Source organism: Vicugna pacos, chromosome 28 (genome assembly GCF_048564905.1).
Source record: "Vicugna pacos chromosome 28, VicPac4, whole genome shotgun sequence".
Taxonomy (NCBI): domain Eukaryota; kingdom Metazoa; phylum Chordata; class Mammalia; order Artiodactyla; family Camelidae; genus Vicugna; species Vicugna pacos.
Genome location: NC_133014.1, coordinates 8,340,831 through 8,355,451, shown reverse-complemented (window position 1 = coordinate 8,355,451; position 14,621 = coordinate 8,340,831). Strand labels below are relative to the sequence as shown.

At 47.3% G+C, this 14,621-nt stretch overlaps 1 protein-coding gene across 1 annotated transcript in view; it reads left to right on the top strand.

Annotated features, from left to right (window-relative positions):
* The window catches only part of LOC102536339 (von Willebrand factor A domain-containing protein 3B), a 122,433-nt gene that overhangs the window by 28,236 nt on the left and 79,576 nt on the right, over positions 1 to 14,621 (top strand). Inside the window, 1 exon segment of the mRNA XM_072951371.1 lies at positions 10,776 to 10,901. Coding sequence (XP_072807472.1) covers positions 10,776 to 10,901 — 126 coding nt within the window.

Genomic DNA, 14,621 nt, shown 5'->3' with positions numbered 1-14,621 from the left:
AGGGTGGACTCACACTCAACTTGAACTAGTGCTACCCAGGATATATTTTTGTTGTGACAAATAGCATGAGGACAAGCTCCAAGCCAAACCATGCAGCCATATTTAAGGCCTCAGCTCATGTCACATCCACTAATATTCTGTTGGCCAAAGCGAATCACATGATCAAGTCCAATATCAATCAGATGAGGATGTCTACTCCACTCACACTGAGATGAGGAGGGAAATAAATATTTGCTGAACAATAATGCAAGCTCTCATGATATTTTGTTCTTGTGTGATTCTACTTCGGCTCTGGCAAACAGTGTTTGCTGGAAAGTGAATCAACTTTGGAATCGGACCTGGATTCAAACCCTAGTTTTGCCACTAACTACATGTATGACTTTAGATAAGTTACTTAACCTTTCTGAGCTATGTTCTCTCAGTTGTGAAAATAAGAATACTAACATTTACCTCATATGATTGTCGGGGGAATTAGAGCATATAACACACACGGAAATGTTTAGAACAAAATTGGCATTCAATTAATGTTAGTTTCCTTTTAGGATTCCAAGTGGGCTTTTATTGTAGACATTGATTCTAAAAAGTAAAATAGTCCAACAAGATACTGAGCATTTTCAGACTAGTTATTGATACTAACCAGTTTATTTGTATGCATAGTGGTGGATGGGAACTGGAATTTGGAACTAGGAAGTGAATGGTATACTGGTAAGGGATGTCCTGATTGGAGATGGGGGCATTTTCAAGATTGATACTAAGGGTAGGTGACCTGGACCTTTCTAGTGGAAATGAAGCACACCTGTTCTACTAGATGTGGTTCATAGGATTATACTGTGGGGCCCTTTCTGGGCATGACTTTCCCCCACTTCCCTATTGTCACATTGGGCGCAGTGAGAGGTGTGAATGGTGCAGGAGTATTTGTCCATCAGACATGGTAATTTTCAGTTTTCAGAAGACTTCATGTAGGGATGGATTATTCTGCATGGGAATTGGGTTATTGCTGTCCTGGGAAGGAGCTTTAACTGCTGGTGCTTTCTAGGGACTGTATCTTTAAGGGGTACAGTCCTAATCCCAGGGGGAGCTGCTCCTTAGGTTAAGAAATGGGCCCAGCTGAGGGGTATATGTAGTGGTCTGGGGACTCCCTCTTAGGAAGGAAAAAGGCTTCTGATCCCTTGGGTTTGGTGCAGACCTCATCTTTTACTTTGGTTTTCTCTTCCTGTTTGGTCCTCAAAAAATTTAATTATGTAGTAAGGATGGACTGAGAAAATCACATCAGAGTAAAAATTTTCACTGAGGGCCTGGCACCGGGCTAAACAAAAATCAATAATTTTGGCATTGATGCTAACTAGCTTAAAATCCAGACTCATCGGTAAAGCTGACAGTGGACTTATTTTAGATGCCAGGCCCTTCAGAGCTGGGAATGCAAGACATCCAGCGGTAGGATGAGCACCCAGATCAGAGCTCTGAGCTCCCACTTCAAGCCAGAGCATCCTGTTTTATGCTGGAGGACAAGGAAGGGGCGGGGTGGGGAGGAAGCGGGGAAGGAGGAGGAGCGGGCAGACGCAGACGCTCAGGCAGTCTCAACTTAAGTGTGGTTTCATATATACAACCAAAACCCACAGCTCAGGACCCCCTCATGGGTCCAGATCAGGGTTGGGCTGTTCAGCACCTTTCATTTCTAGTCCCCACGCCACCACCCTGCCACTAGCCGTCACTAATCAGTCCATGATCGCCCCTTCTCTCTGAGCCTGGACCCACCTTGGCCCGCTCAGCCCAGCATGCTGGCCAGCCCTTGCTCATTGAGCAGAAGCTGTGAAGAGGGTTTAGTGTGCTCACTGCCCTATTTTGCTCATGGGACAAGAGAAAGACTTTGCAATGAATAAATTATAAAGCGGCGAGTTTCAGGTAATGGGAAACGCAACGTTTTTCTGAGTGTTTTCTTTTGTGTCCAGTACTGCTGACAAAATGGTGTTAGGAAAGCTGTTCCGCTCCACGGTATTATTCTTAAATCCAAAAATGGTGTAGCTGTAAAAATTTGGCTGATTTCTACCTCTGGAAACTGTACTTTTTTGTGCGTTGGTGGAGAAGAATGCATAAACAAAACTGAATACTACAAAGCCAAAGTGTATTTAAGATATGTTCAGGCTGTTAGGCTTAAAGAGAAAAAACAACCAAGCTCTCATTCTTGGAAGAGACTTGTGATCTTTAATTAGATGTTTAAGTTTACTGGCCCATCCCTCAGGCTTGGCACTGCTTCTTTGTTTCTAATCTCTAATTTAATTTAGAAGCGCTGATTGGTGCCTGTTTAGAGCTGACTGAGAGCAGTTCTCTCAGAGGGCTCCTTCCTGCTCCCCAGAACTCAGTTTAATCCAATGGATGGAGCAGGAGCAGCTGCATGCCCAAAACTGTTGCCACAATGCAATTTACAAGGCTGAGACTTCAATTATCTCAAAGTCTTGCTCCTTCTAATCATGGTTTGCCTTGGATTCCTTATTACATCTATGAGACAATCCATTGGTTAGTTAAGCATTTTTTAGTGCCTTCTGTGTGCTTTAGAGTCTTATTAGGGGTGAGGAGGAGATTCAAAAGGAATAAAAGACAGGTTTCCCATTCAGGGAACCCCAAACTCTTATGATGTCAGTTATACTTCTGCTTGATGCATATAAATTGCTCCTTCCCACCATAACTTCAGGATCTCAGCTCAGGAGTTAAGAATTGCCCATCTACCCTTCACCCTCTTCTTCCCTTAGTTCACACCTTCACCTGATGTGTGCAAAGGTCTAATTCTCCCAACGAGCGAGTAAGCCTCTTTAAGGGCAGGGAACCCCTGTATTCCTTCCCCCATAGTGGGTTTATATTCTGAGTTCCCTGTTTATTCTTAGCTCCAGGCTGCTGTACAGCCATATCACCAGGACACCTGCCCTGCTCACTGGAGCCTTCTCTTGGCACCTGGAAGTGGCAGGCTCAGCCCAGTTCATCGGTATCAGCATAATCAATCTTTTAGGGTTACACCGAAATAATTGAGTGGATCCACATCCCGCATCACTTAACAAAACATTGAGAAGTCTCTCAAAATTCTTTTAAAAATTAAATTGAATTACTAGGAAAAAGACCTAGTGTGGACTTCTGATTACATTTGAATACACTTGTTCTGATTTCAGGATGAGAGATCTGCTCCACATGTGTTATTTGAAAGTGGAGCATTGTGCTGAGCTCTGAGGATACAATGATGAAAAACAGAGGAGGTTCCTTCTCTTCTAGACACTTATGTTCGGGAGCAGCCTGTTTGGACTTGCCTACCAGGTGTCAGGGATGTGCCAGGAAGAATAGTTACAAAAGGGGTAAACGTAGTTCTATCGTCAAAGAAATGACAGTTTGATAAAGGAGATAAGCATGCAGCTAGAAGAAGCCCAACACTGGAGACCTCTCAGACTTAGTAGCCCCCTCCCGCCTGTCCAATGGTGACTGCCAACCCCAGTGCAGGCAGATCACAGCTCCTCTGGCAGGTGTGTGCTGCGACTCATCAGAGTGTCACATTAGGCCCTGGCCTTGGGGATACAGCTCACCAACCATCATCACCTACATAGCAGAATTGCAGACTGGGTGGTTTCTATACCGGGAAGACACAGGCCTATAAGACCCTTGAAGGAAGCAAAAAACAACCCGTATATAACAGATGAGGTTTGCTTACACAGATCCTGTGTTGTGATCATTTTCAAGGATACACAAGGACAGTGTTCCACATGGAAAGAGTATGGGGGCTTTGGAGACAGATAGACCAGAGGCTGAAGCCTGACTTCATCACTTGTTAGTTGTGTGGCCTGGCACAAGTTCCTTAATTTCTCTGAACTACAGTTTTCTCATGTTAGATGGGAGTGATGATCCCTACTGAGATGATGGTTCTGAGAGCAAGTTTGTTTAAGTGCCTGATGCAGTGGCTGGCACATAGTAGGTACGAAGTGAATTTTGCTTTCTCCCTTTTTCTCCCTCTTTATGTATCAGCAGGAAGCAGCCATTATAAAATACACCTAAAATGAGCGACGCTCTTAGAAGTAGAACGTTAGGAACCATATCAGTGAGAATGACCTGGAACGGGAATCTAGAAGATGGTATGTCAGGGACTCTCCAGGGCTTTGAAGGGGAAAAGAGCTCTGACTTCTCTGAGGGGTGTTTTTTAGAGCAGAAATGGGGACATCAGGGTATTAGAATACTGTTTCCAGAAATCATGCAACTTTACTTTTTTTTCTCCAAAAATATGCTAGATAGAAATAATTTGTTTACATGCTTGACTTGCCTAAGAGACTAAAGCTTTGCAAACGTTTCTTGCGAACTAATCACGGGGGTGGCTTTAAGAGCACCGTTTCCTCAGAATGAGTCTGGGGGGTGACCTGGGAACCCGCATTTGGATAAGCTGGTCAGAGGATTCTGTCACAGCTCTGGGGACCACACTGTGGGAGGACCACACTGGAGTGAGAGCCTCTTCAAAGCTCACGCTGTTTCCTGTTCGCTCTGTGTCTCCAGTGGCCAGACAGAACGGACACTGATGGGGTTTTGTTGAATAAATGAGTGAATGATGATTCTCCAAGAAGACATCCTGTTGTGAAGAGGGTATTTTTAAATAATTGGCTTCCTGGTTTCTAGGTCAGTCTCTTGTGAGTTTGAAGAAAATAACGAGTCCCCTAAAGCTTGCTTATTCCTGGATGACCCGGCAGAGCTGGGGAGAGACCTCACCATGTGAGTGAGACCCTGGCCCAGTAGCCCACGAGACCCGCGGTCACTAAAGCGGGCTTCCACGGAGGACAGGAGGCTAAGCAGATGCTAGCGTGCTGTCCCTACCCCCACTGCCCTCAAACGGGAGTCCTAGCCTGTTATTCCTTTGTCCGTTCAGGGTTGGTTGATAGAAATCAGGGAGTAGCCCTGTGACCATCTTGCATTCTTCTGGGGGCATTGCAGGTCCCTTAGAACCAAGAGAAGTTCAGTTCCTTTTTTGTGATTGGAAAAGCTGAAAAACAAAAGTAAATTAATCAATTTGCTTTAAAGGAAGCACATAAAGCTCCCTTGAATGTACCATTTCATTAAAATACTTGCCTTATGAGTCTTTTAAATGGTAATAGCTATTCTAAATAGAACTGAGTTATTCAGTGGAACTTCAGCTCATGGGCGTTTGGGGCATTTCTTCTTTAGATATTCCTCCTTTATCCTTGTGTCCGGTTCTTTATCACCTGCTCTCCAGTAGCACCCAGAGCCTGGGGTCACGCTTCTTCCTGGGTTTGGTGGAACACTTGTTTACTGCGTGGGGAGAAGAGCGGTGGTTTATATTCAGGTTTTCCGCGTGAATGTCAGACAATTAGGCTGCATTACATTTGCATTTTACAGTGTTCCACTTAGAAGAGACAGGCCCCAGGAGAGAGCACCTTGCCTACCCTCTGCGAGTTGCCCATACTTGATGTCTGAAATCGCTTTTAAGACATGAGGCTTGTGAAACACCTATATTCATTGTCCCAAGAAAACATGAAGACATTTATCAAGATGGTGAAATGACTCTATTTGCTTTAAATCAATTAGTGGCCAATTTCCATAGGGTGAGACTGAGCAAAACATCTCCACTACATAATTTAACACAAGGGACTGGGAATTTTTCCATTACAACAGGAACTACTGATTCCACTACTTTCAATCCCTTGATGGATGTCGTATGCCCCCTTTTACCAGATCCATGTTGTAATTTTTGGTTTCTGCGAATTTTCATCACTTCGTAGTTTGTTATTATTTTTAAATGTCTCATCGCTTTCTGAAAATAGATGTGCCGAGTTTTCCTGAAAATACTGCCTTTGATGGTTCTGTTCAGCTCTTTCAGAGCCTCATGACCAGGGAAGAGTTCAGGGCTCAGGCAGACAGCAAAGTCTCCACCCCGTGGGGCCAGTTGTACCTTAGGAATCCTGGGTGATGGGGAAAGGGCCACAATCAGATGAGCCCACAGTAGGACCAGGGGATGGTCTGGGATTCATGGTTGCTGAGGGTGGTTTTGATTTAATTTACGTGCCTTTCCCCTCCCGCCCCTGGCATGGCTAGTATGTCAGATACGTGGGGGGAGCCCTGCCCAGCTGTGGCACAGGATCTAAAACGAAATGACTTAGCGCTGTAGGGTGTGTCACTATTAATGTCTGGGACACCTCAGGCATAGCCATTTGCTCCAATGATATAAGTCTGTTACATACCGTTTGGAAGAGTTTCTTGCATTTTAGGGGGCTGTCAATTATGAAACAGGGCGATTCCTTGAGGAAAGAACGTATTGAATGTGCGGTCATTGTTTCTTTGTAATGTGGACAAATAAAAAGAAGGAAGGATAGGAATTCTTACTGAAAACCCTGGATCTTGTGCTGGGTGCTGGGTGCTGGGTGCTGGGGAGGATGCAAACAGAGAAGAGACATTGTGCCCACCGGCAAGACATTTGCAAGCCATTGAGCAACGCCAGCCGGTGCAGACACACACTGTAAGCCAAGACTGCGGGCTCGTTTGGTGGGAAGGCTGTAGATCACAGCTCCCGGCCGTGGACACACCGCTGAGTGGTGAGCTGTCTTGTCAGCAGCTGCTTACTAAAAATAAAGCCTCGTGTTTGTGAAGGATTGACTTAAATTAGCCTGGATTCAAGGTCTCAATATACTAATTCGGCACCCCCGGCTAATGCTTTTTCTGCTCTTTGGAATTATTGGAGGCTGGGGAGATAGGCTGCCAGGGGTTCCACGTGCCGCCCGCCTGTCTCATGGCTAGGCCCGAGAGTGTGTCCTGGCCGCAGAAGCACTGAGTGCAGTGGCTGTGGCGTTCATCCCTCGGGAACTGGGAGGGAGCAGGAGGCAGATGGCTGTTCCCTGGGGTGGCTGGGCACAGCTTTGTGGTGGAGTCAGGCCGGTGCCTTGAATGGAGGTTGGGGCAGGGTGGGGGCAGTGGAGGCCTGTGAGTCCCTGATAGGGAGGACAGTGGGCTTGCAGGGACCCTGGGGGGCTGGAAGGCCAGTGCTCTGGCTGGGTTCATGGTGGCAGAGTATTACAGGGGGTGTGATGGGGGGCCTTGAAACCTGGACTTGAATGCCAGCACAGGGAGCAGGGCCCTGTTCACTGCTGTGCCCTTAGCACTGGCAGGGCCCACCCACCCCACGGTAAGTACTCAACAAATATTTGTCAAGTAAGTAGTTGAATGAGTTGGACTCTGACAACTGGACTTTATCCTGCAAGTGAGACAAGGAAGCTTTGACAGGGAGGTGGCATTTTGTGGCAGGGACCCAGTGGGCAGTTCCCCCGACCCATCGAAATGTACCCGACTGGGGTCTCCTTCATTTGTTAAACTAGCCAGTCTGAGAAGTCAGTCCCTGGCGCTGAGGGAAAACAGCAGCTTAGTGTGGCATGCCTCCCAGCAGGTGTCAGCATTCTGTGAGCCTGCGAAGTGTTACCACACAGCACATGGGGGATGTCAGGGGTGGTGTGGGAGGGGCCCATTTGGGTTGAGGGATCTTTTAGGTCACCTGGGTGTCTCTATGAAGAGCCATATCCGGTTTCTGTGCATAGCAGATCTTGGCTGGCTTATGCCTTGATGGTCAAGGTCCATGAGGTTTCATCGTGGTTTCGTCTCCTCTCTGGCTGGGCCTGGAGACTTTCAAGCTCACAGCACTCCCGGAACACTGAAATTTCCTGTGCCTTCTCCTCCCCACTCGTCTGATCCCAGTGGGGCTGCCTTCCTCGGCTGCAGCTGTCTGATTCCCCAGCTACGTCCCTTGGACGTGGCCCAGATGAAAAGGGCAGCCCTTCCTCACTGCCTGTAGAATAACTTAAATTAAACCTCTGCCTTCTGAGTTAGGCTTTTTATTGCCTGTGGTTCCTCGTCTACTTGCTGGTCTTGTGTCCTTTTGTTTTGCTTTTAAAGCAGACCTCGTTAAATGGATATCGAGTTGTTTTGTTTTCTGATCACCAGCGTAGGAGTCTGCAGCTGCTGCACTCTGACGACTAACGCAGTGTAGTGTTAGTCTAATTACTACTTGCGCAGGGGAGACCGTCCCAGGTCACTGCTGCCCCTTCAACACACTTTCATGTCCCTAGATCAGCGAGAGTCAACTGTGTTTCCTTGGAAGTTTTTCCTCTGAAGCTGACCAGTGTCTACTCCTTCTTAAGATATTGTTGACAAGTCTGGGGGAAATGGAAAGCCGTGACTCAGTTGAAACTTCTTAAGAGAGAATTCTGCTGCTTAACAGCTCCAGGCTGAAGCAAGCAGCTGGAAGTCGGTTTTGCTTTCCCAGGGTCAGACAGTCCTGTGGGCCCCAGGTTTGCATTTGGCAGCAGCCTGCGATATTTTGGGAGCTCTGACGTGGAGCTAGGTTCACATCACATTGTAGTCCCTGGTGTGTTGATGGCTGCAGAGCCCTGGTGGCCATCTGTCCCTGTCAGGGCTCGTCACTTGCTTCTTAGTGGATACAGATATTAATCCTCTCTCAGTTGACCTGGCCAATTTCAGGAGCTCTGGTGTCCCATCACTTCTGCCCTGCCCTCCTGGGCAACATTTTAAAAGTCAGAAGCCTCGACCCTGGTCTTCCCTTCTGTTCTGACAGCTTAAGATCAGTCCTTTGGCCCTGGGGAGATGAATCTCCTGGGGCAGCCCCTAGACCTGCTGGTGGCCCCTTACTCTCTGTGCCTGTGGGATCTCATGCATCTGTGATCTGTTATGTAGACACATTGGTAAAGTGGATTTCATCAGTGGCTGGAGGAGGGAGCTGCAGGGGCCCCTTGGAAACCAATCACCCCTTTTCCAGGACAACCAGTCAGGGTGTCTGAGTTGCTACAGTCACACCAGCTTGGACTTGGCACCCTGCTCTGTCTATACTTGACAGTGTGAACTTGGACAAGTAGCTCTGCCTCAGTTTACACAGCTGTAAAGAGGGGACAGGGCTAGAATTTGCCTGCAGAGTTGTGGTGAAGAGAAACAAGAAAATATTTAGACAAGTCTAAGCACAATGCCAGACACATAGCAGGTGCCTTAAAAGGCTATTTCTCTTTAGAGAATTTGGACTCAGCTTACTTAAATACTAACAGCATCAGCATTCTCTGAGCCAACTGTATACAGTCTGTGAAATAGACTTGTTGTGCGTGTCTTTTTAAATAGACTTTTATTGGAATGGAATCTTTAAAACTAGAGAATACTAGTAGCATCCCAAAGCAGGAACTCCCCTGTAGCCCCCATGATGCCTTGAGTGGTGCCAGGCCGGTGGCTGGACCCACAGATGCCACTGAAAATGGGTGAGTGGCATCTTTGGAGTCACCGCTGTCCTTATGTGCACAGCAAGTTCTAGCAGAGAGACGTGCAGAGAGAATTGTAGGTTCACATATAGTTGTAAGAAGTAATAGAGATGCCCACGTGCTCTTTACTGAGTTTCCCCCATAGCAACATGTTACAAACTACAGGCCGATGTCACAAGAAGGATATTGATACTGATGCTGTCAAGATACAACTGCAGGTTCCCTGTGTTGCACTTTTATAGTCACACTTCTCTCCCTCCTGCTCCTCCACCCTCCTTAACATCTGGAGACTGCTGATCTGTTAGAGGCAGGGTCTTGGTGGAGGAAGAGCCTCTATCCCAGCCTTGGACCTCTTTTCCATGGCATGAACTTTGATTGACTGATTGATTGATTGCTAGAATGATATAAGTATCTATATTAATTATGACATATTGTTGCAGCAAAGTGTGATACAGCTCAGTGTTACAGCTCAGTTGTGACCGCAACCTGGATCCTGACAAGAGACCAAGCAGCACTTGGAGAGTTGGAGAACTTAGGTTTATTACATGGGCGGGCCCAGAGGAGTTAACACTCCAAGCTCTGGACTCCATTTGTAGGTTTACACAGGCTTCTATAGGCTGCCAGTCTAGACTTTGCAACGTCATACGCAAATAAGGTGTAATAAAGTTGACTAATCAGGAGTGAGCTTTTTAGAAATGGACCAATCAGGAGTGATAGAAATGGACCAATCAGGTGTGAAATTTATGCAAATGAGTTGTTACAATTGGACCGATCAGGAGTGAGCTCAGAGAACCAATAGAATCTTAGGGGTAAGTTCCACTTTCTTAGAAGTAAGCCGTTTTATAGAGGCAAAAATCAAGATAATGCTGCTGGGCCAGGGAACCGGATGGCGCTGGCAGGAAAGTAGTGGCTCTGCCTGGGGGTCCTGCCGGTCTGTTTCATGGGGCTTCCCACCTCAATATCATTAAAAAAAAGTCACACAGCCAAACCTAACCCTTAACTGACACAACAGAGGTCCAGAAAAAGAGACTGAAGAATTGTCATTACATTACGGAAAAGGAGAGTTGTGAAGGTGGTTTCAAAGAAGCAGGAAATCTCAGCTAAGTGAGGAAAGGTGAAGGGGTGTTACTTTACTATTCCATTGAGTTTCCCTTCCCCAGTGTGGTCACCTTGGCTTTTATTAGGTGCTTTTGAATATTTTTATCCTTTATCTTATTTGGGGGGATTATCAATAATTCATCTTAAAATATCCTGCCTCCTTAGAAATATTTACTTTATGAGGATTTATTGCATCCTAAAGTCTTGTGGATTTCTTGAGATGACAGCATTTTCTTAGGGATTTCACCTCTGAATCTCAGAAAGATATTAGTGGGGAAAGTGGAATTAGATGTTCAGAAATGTTCTGGAAACTTGGCCAGGGTGTGCCAGGCCTGCTAGGAGCACCAGATGGTTCTGGGGCCTTCCACAGATGCCTGCTCACACGCGTTTCTCTTCCAGGAGCTGGGGTCAGAGAGGATGTGTTTCTCATCTGGAGGGAGATGGAGGAGGCCAGTAGCACGCTGGCCCAGATCCAGAGGCTGGTGGCTGAGCCTCCCAAGACCGACATGGCCACAGCAGACCGTGGTGGGTACGGTTTATGGTCGCCAGTGTACAAGAGTCATTCTGTGGCTGGATGGGGATGGGGCTGGTGCCATGTCCTTACCAAGGACAGCTCCTTCACCTGGCTGTGAGCGCTCGTGGGGGGAGCCTCCAGAGCTCTGCTGTGGTGGTGGGGGGTGGGGGGTGTCATATGCGTGTGTGTATGCACATGTGTGTATGCAGGTTGTTCAAGGCATACCAGAGCTGGACAGTCAAGTGGTAAAAACAGGTTCTATTCAGAGACTATCACAAGAGGGGAAAAGAAACCTCAGTGTGGAACTGGCTCAGTTATAAATAAACATGGACAAGTGCAGGTTTACAGCCAAGGAGCAGCATGGAAGGTTGGCGGATGGAAAATTCCTGAGAGGAAACATCAAGGTAAAAAGGGGATTTCTGGCTAAACCCACCTGACAGGATTCTTGCTGAAGGCAGGCGGGTGCCCAGGCATCACCTGGCCAGGGTGGGAGGGTGAGGGATGGTAATGAGGAATTTGCAGGTATGGAGGGTGGGGGATTCTGGATAAACTGACTTAGCAGGATTTTTTGCTAACATTGGGCAATGCAGAGACAAACACGGAAGTCCTACGGTCAAGGTCTAGTTGAAAAGAGGATTCAGAGGAGCCTGAGTTTGGAGGGAGAGAGACCTGGGTGTAAATCCCAACTCCTTCACTAGATTAACCTGAATCTGTCTCGTTGAGCCTTAGTTTATTCTCCCGTTAAATAATGATAATATTAGCCTTGAGAGATTATTGTAGAAATTCAGTAAAATAATGCATGCTTTGCACTCAGCAGGTACTCGGGAAATGTTAGCTCAATCTTTTCCACTTTCACGGTTAGGAGAGTGAGTATATTAATTCTCCTTTCTGAGCTCTTGAGTTAGTGATGGCTTTTCCTCCGAACACCCTGGTTTCCTTTCTGGCCCCGCTAGTGAAAATGGTAGTTAACACAGCACATACCTTACATGGCAGGCGCTGTTCTAGGCTCTTCATGAGTATAAACGCATTTAATCCTGACCACCATCGTATAAGATAGATGCTACTGTTATCTTCATGTAGGATTAAGTAACTTGCCCAAGGCCACACTAGAAGTTGTGAAGTTGGGATTCAAAACCTCCTTCCTCCGGAAAAATACTAATGTCTGGCTCCCAACTCAAACATTCTGACTTAGTCTATAAATGATGCAATCTGGAGACTGGGAGTTTTGAAAGCTCCCCAGGCAATCCTAATGTACCTCAAGGTCTGGGAACCTCTGCCACGCTGTATTGCCTCCTGGTACCTACCCTGCCCGTATTACAGAGTCTTAGTGTGGAAGGAGAGCAAAGAGGCCTCCTTGCTGGGGACAGGCATGCAGTTGAGGAGGAGAAATGGGGAGGGGGACATGGGTAGAGGGAGGAAGATGTGGAACCAAAGGTGATCTCACCCTGTGTGACCTGATAAATTTCTGGTGACAGTGACTTTGTCCTGTGAGTGGGTGTCCTGATGGGAGACTGGGGCGGCAGTAGCTGCAGTTGCTTTGCCAGGACCAGCTCTCTGGGGTTTCCGAGGAGGAGCTGAATCCGGCTTGTCTGGAGGGGGCACTCACTTGTAGTGACACCCCCTCAATGTGAGCTTAGTGTTGAGAACTCAGAGTCCTCTGTCATCCTGAGAGACTGCAAGTGAAGCAAGGGACCTGGGATATAGTCAACATCCATGCCAGGCAAAGAGAATGGTGACCCTGCTGCAAAGGTGTGCATTTAGGGGGGCGCCATGGGCTGAACTGTCCCCCAAGTTCATATGCTGAAGCCCTAACTCCAGTGTCTGTGTTTGGAGATAGGGCCTTCAAGGAGGTAGCTAAAGTTAAATGAGATCGTAAGGGTGGGGCCCTAATCTAACAGGACTGATGTCCTTATAAGAGGAGGAGAGACATCGGAGACCTCAGTGAGAAGGTGGCTTCAGCTGAAACCAAACCTATGGGCGCCTAGATCTTGGACTTCCAGCCTCCAGGACTGTGAGAAAATGACTTTCTCTTCTTGAAGCTGCCCAGCCTAGAGTATTTCGTTATGACAGCCCAAGCAGACGAATACAGGGAATATTTAAGCCTGGGGTAGTTAGTCTTCTGGGTTAATGGAAGGTTTTAGATATTATTCTAAAGGAAACAGAAGAGCTGTCTGCCTCTGTGGTCTTTAGAAGGATAGATCGTCATCCTTTGTTTCAACCTAATACATGCACCCCCCCAAAAACTAAAAACCAAAATGACTCCAGGTATAAAATTTCAAAAGATGCTTTAAATGTACCATCTCTATTTGAAAAGGAAAATTTGGTCAGGACCTTTCCACTGCTGGGTACCCACTGAAGCTTTTGTAACATTGCTGTGGCCCCCGAGGCCACATGTAGTGTTTGACTCGCTCCTCTTGCCCCCCACAGCCCACGTAATTGAGGCAAAGGCCGTGTCGGCCCAAGCCCTGGGTCTGCTTCGTGTGAAGGCAGCAGCCATTCTCCGAGTTTGGCTGCCCAAAGCCTGCAGGTGGTGATCGGGGAGCCATCTAGAGAGTGGAAGGGCCAGTATGGAGGCCATCAGGTGGGCTTCCATTGGCCGTGAAACCTTCATGTGAATTAGACAGCCTCCCTTCCTGGGCATAGCAGCTCCCACCTGCCCCCTGGGCTGCGCGCACTGGTTCAGAACCAGCTGGCACCTCTAACCATAGGACCAGGAGGGAAGTTTCTGACAGAGATGACTCAGCAGCCTGATGCCTGGAATAAGAAGACAGTGAGGCCACACACTCTGGCCATTGGTTATTTTGACCTCTTTTAAATTACCAAGAGCAGGACATGAGAATTCCCTGAGGGGAAAAAAAACTGACAAAAGATATGAAACATTGGTCTTTTAAGACACTGGACATCAAGCAACAAAGGCCAGTGATCCCTGCGGTACAGGAAAATCCAAGGTGGACTCTGCTTGTCCCAGCTTCATCCTTTGAGAGAGTTTCCATGGTGTAGGGAGAAGGGTCCCAGGTGGAGCACAGCAGACTTCCAAGTTTGGGAGATAGAGCTAACAGTTCAGGGAGGTCAAGCGATCTGTAAAGTTAGTCTCACTTTAAAAAACCTTCACAGAAACATCTAGAGTATTGTTTGACAAAATGTCTGGGTAGTGTGGCCCGGCCAAGTTGACACATAAGATTAACCATCACCATGGGGAGGGCAGTTATGGTGGTGGTAAACCCTTGGTGGCTGCGAGCCTCTGGGGAGGAGTGGGCACTGATAAACTGTGCTCAGCTCGCCTTTTGGCTTGGCAGGAGCAGTGATGTTTCAAAAGCATTGGCTGGTAGGTCTTACTCATTAAAACATGTTCTGAGATTGATCAGCAGGACAGGAGGACCAGACAGGTTAATCCTGCGGCATAGCTGTGATTTGCTGTTATGAGTCTCCTGCCCGTCAGTGAGAGGAAATCGTTACAGTCTGGCGCATGGAGTAGGAAAGCCCTGTAATCAGGATGTGCTGTGAGCTCACTTCTCTGTCACAGATGAAGGTGTTATCCTAGGCTCCGTAGGTGAGAGTATATGTGACACTTTTAATTCAGATAGCTGCAGGAGGTTGGGAAGGACCCCTTAGTAAGTGACTCTAATGAACAGATGACACCCTCCCCTCTCCTCTCCCCGGGAATATGAGGCTCAGACACTGGTGGTGTAATTAGCACTGAGAGTGAAAAGATCTCTGCCTCTCTCTCCTTT